Source organism: Trachemys scripta, chromosome 1, assembly GCF_013100865.1.
Source record: "Trachemys scripta elegans isolate TJP31775 chromosome 1, CAS_Tse_1.0, whole genome shotgun sequence".
Lineage (NCBI taxonomy): Eukaryota > Metazoa > Chordata > Testudines > Emydidae > Trachemys > Trachemys scripta.
Window position 1 is genome coordinate 340,808,056 of NC_048298.1, and position 2,258 is coordinate 340,810,313.

The 2,258-nt window shown below is 45.5% G+C and overlaps 1 protein-coding gene across 1 annotated transcript; it reads left to right on the forward strand.

The window, feature by feature from the left end:
* The first annotated feature begins 899 nt into the window (after positions 1–899).
* Positions 900–1,838, forward strand: LOC117873364 (olfactory receptor 52E2-like). The gene has a single exon (XM_034762655.1). It carries the CDS (start codon positions 900–902, stop codon positions 1,836–1,838), a length of 939 nt encoding a protein of 312 aa, XP_034618546.1.
* The last annotated feature ends 420 nt before the right edge of the window (positions 1,839–2,258 follow it).

The following is a 2,258-nucleotide window of genomic DNA, read 5'->3' on the forward strand; positions in this document are numbered from 1 at the left end:
CTTAGGTCATGGCCTCAACAACCTCTTGTGCCAATGAGTTCTTCAGTCTAATTAGTTATTGACTGAAGAAAGCCTTATTTTTTATCTGTTTTGAATTTGCCGTATTTCAGTTTAATTCAATGTCTTCTTCATTTTGTGTTATGAGAGAACACATTCTCCATCTACTCTCCACCATTCAGTATTTTATAGACTTTTTCTCGTGTCCCCTCTAATTCTTTTCCTTTGAAAGGTAAGAATCCCAGTCTTTTAAACCTCTCTCTGTGTAAGAGTTTCACCGGTCCCTGGATCATTCTCATTGCACTTGCCTGAACCCCTGTAGTTCTGCAATATCCTCTGTGGGAAGGATGCCCAGTACTACATGGAGGAGTCCAGAGGAGGGTGAGACATTGACTGACTGATCTCATGGCATTGTATTTTTATACGATTCCCTCATCCCATTCCTCCTGGAAACCAATGTTTTGCTTAGTTCCTGTCCGTGCTTGCACTGTGTGCAGGGTTTCCCAGAGCTGTGTACCACGATGCCGAGGTCCCTGTCCTGAATTCATAAGTTAATTTGAACCTTGTTATGTGTTTCAGAAGTTCAAGCTTTTCCCTCCAATGGGCATACACATTGAAGTTATTGACATATAAGTTCATCTGCCATCATGCTGCCCATTCACCTGGCTTGGTTAGCTCCCAATGAGGACTTCTCTGGACTTGACTATGACCTACATAATCTGGTGCCATGTGTAAATGTTGCCACCTCACTGCTCAACCCCTTTCTTGATTATTAATAAGTATAAAATACCTATCATACTATCTGTTATAAAGTGTGTAAACCCCACCCGGCCCTGCTGTGCTTCTCTCCCTTCACAGGCACCTTGAGAATTTCTGAGCCTGATGGACACATCGACCACCTCATGGCAGCTTTCAACCTCACCCCCTCTGGCTCTTCAACATTTATCCTATTGGGCATTCCCGACCTAGAAGCTGCTCACGTCTGGATTTCCATCCCTTTCGCTATGTTCTACATTATTGGCCTGTTGGGAAATTTCATGGTTCTGTTTGTTGTAGGGAATGAGAAGACCCTGCACAAGCCAATGTACCTGCTGCTCTGCATGCTAGCACTCACAGACATTGGCATGTCTACTTGTGTCATGCCGAAGACACTGTTGATATTTTGGTTCAATATAAAAGATATTATAGTGGATGGCTGCCTCACCCAAATGTTCTTTTTTCAAGCGATTTCTATTATGCACTCAGGTATCCTTGTGACAATGGCCTTTGATCGCTATGTTGCCATATGTAACCCTCTGAGATATACCGCTATCCTCACCAATGCACGGATAGCTAAGCTAGGGCTAGTGGGTTTGATAAGAGCTGTTCTCTTCATGCTGCCCCCACCCCTGCTCCTGAGCAGGCAGCCATTCTGTTCCAGCCGCATTATTCCCCACACGTACTGCGACCACATGGCTGTGGCAAAGATGTCGTGTGGGGACATCACAGTCAACAGGATGTATGGGTTGGTGTTGGCATTCGTAGTCATTGGGTCAGATTTGACGCTCATTGCCCTGTCCTATGGTTTGATCATCAGGGCCCTCCTCAGAATCTCCTCCAAGAAAGCCCACCAGAAAGCCTTCAGCACCTGCACAGCCCACATCTTTGTGATACTGATGTCTTATCCTCCTGGCCTCTTCTCCATTCTGACACACCGGTTCAGTCAGGGCATCGCTCCCCACGTTCACATCATCATGGCCAACCTCTATTTCGTCACTCCCCCCATGCTCAACCCAATCGTTTACGGGGTTTATACCAAAGAACTTCGTGACAAAGTGGGCAAATACATGTGCAGAATGTGATCACCTGGGGCCACTGATTTTAAACCTGTGTGACAAGAGGGAGAAAGTACATCTCCTCATTTATCAAGGGTGCTCTGTCCCAGTTTGGCTGAGCTCAGCATTCTGGAAGATCACTGTCTGAGAAGTTCCTCACACCTAAACTCTTATCACTCCATCTCCAAGCACTGCTCTCTCCATTGCTGAGTTCCCCCTCTCTCACCATCTCCTTTCATTGTCACCCATCAGCCCCCAATGCCACACAGCCTCTCACTCAGCTTTTCCATAACTCCTAGACTACTAGAATATACTGCAGCTTTCAGATGTAAGGTGGGTTTCCATTAGTCCCTGTATGAACGGGGTTCTTGATCAGTTAGATGAACTAAAGCTACACTTTCTGAAAGACAAAGACAAAGAAAGCAACTACAATGCTGAACTTATTTA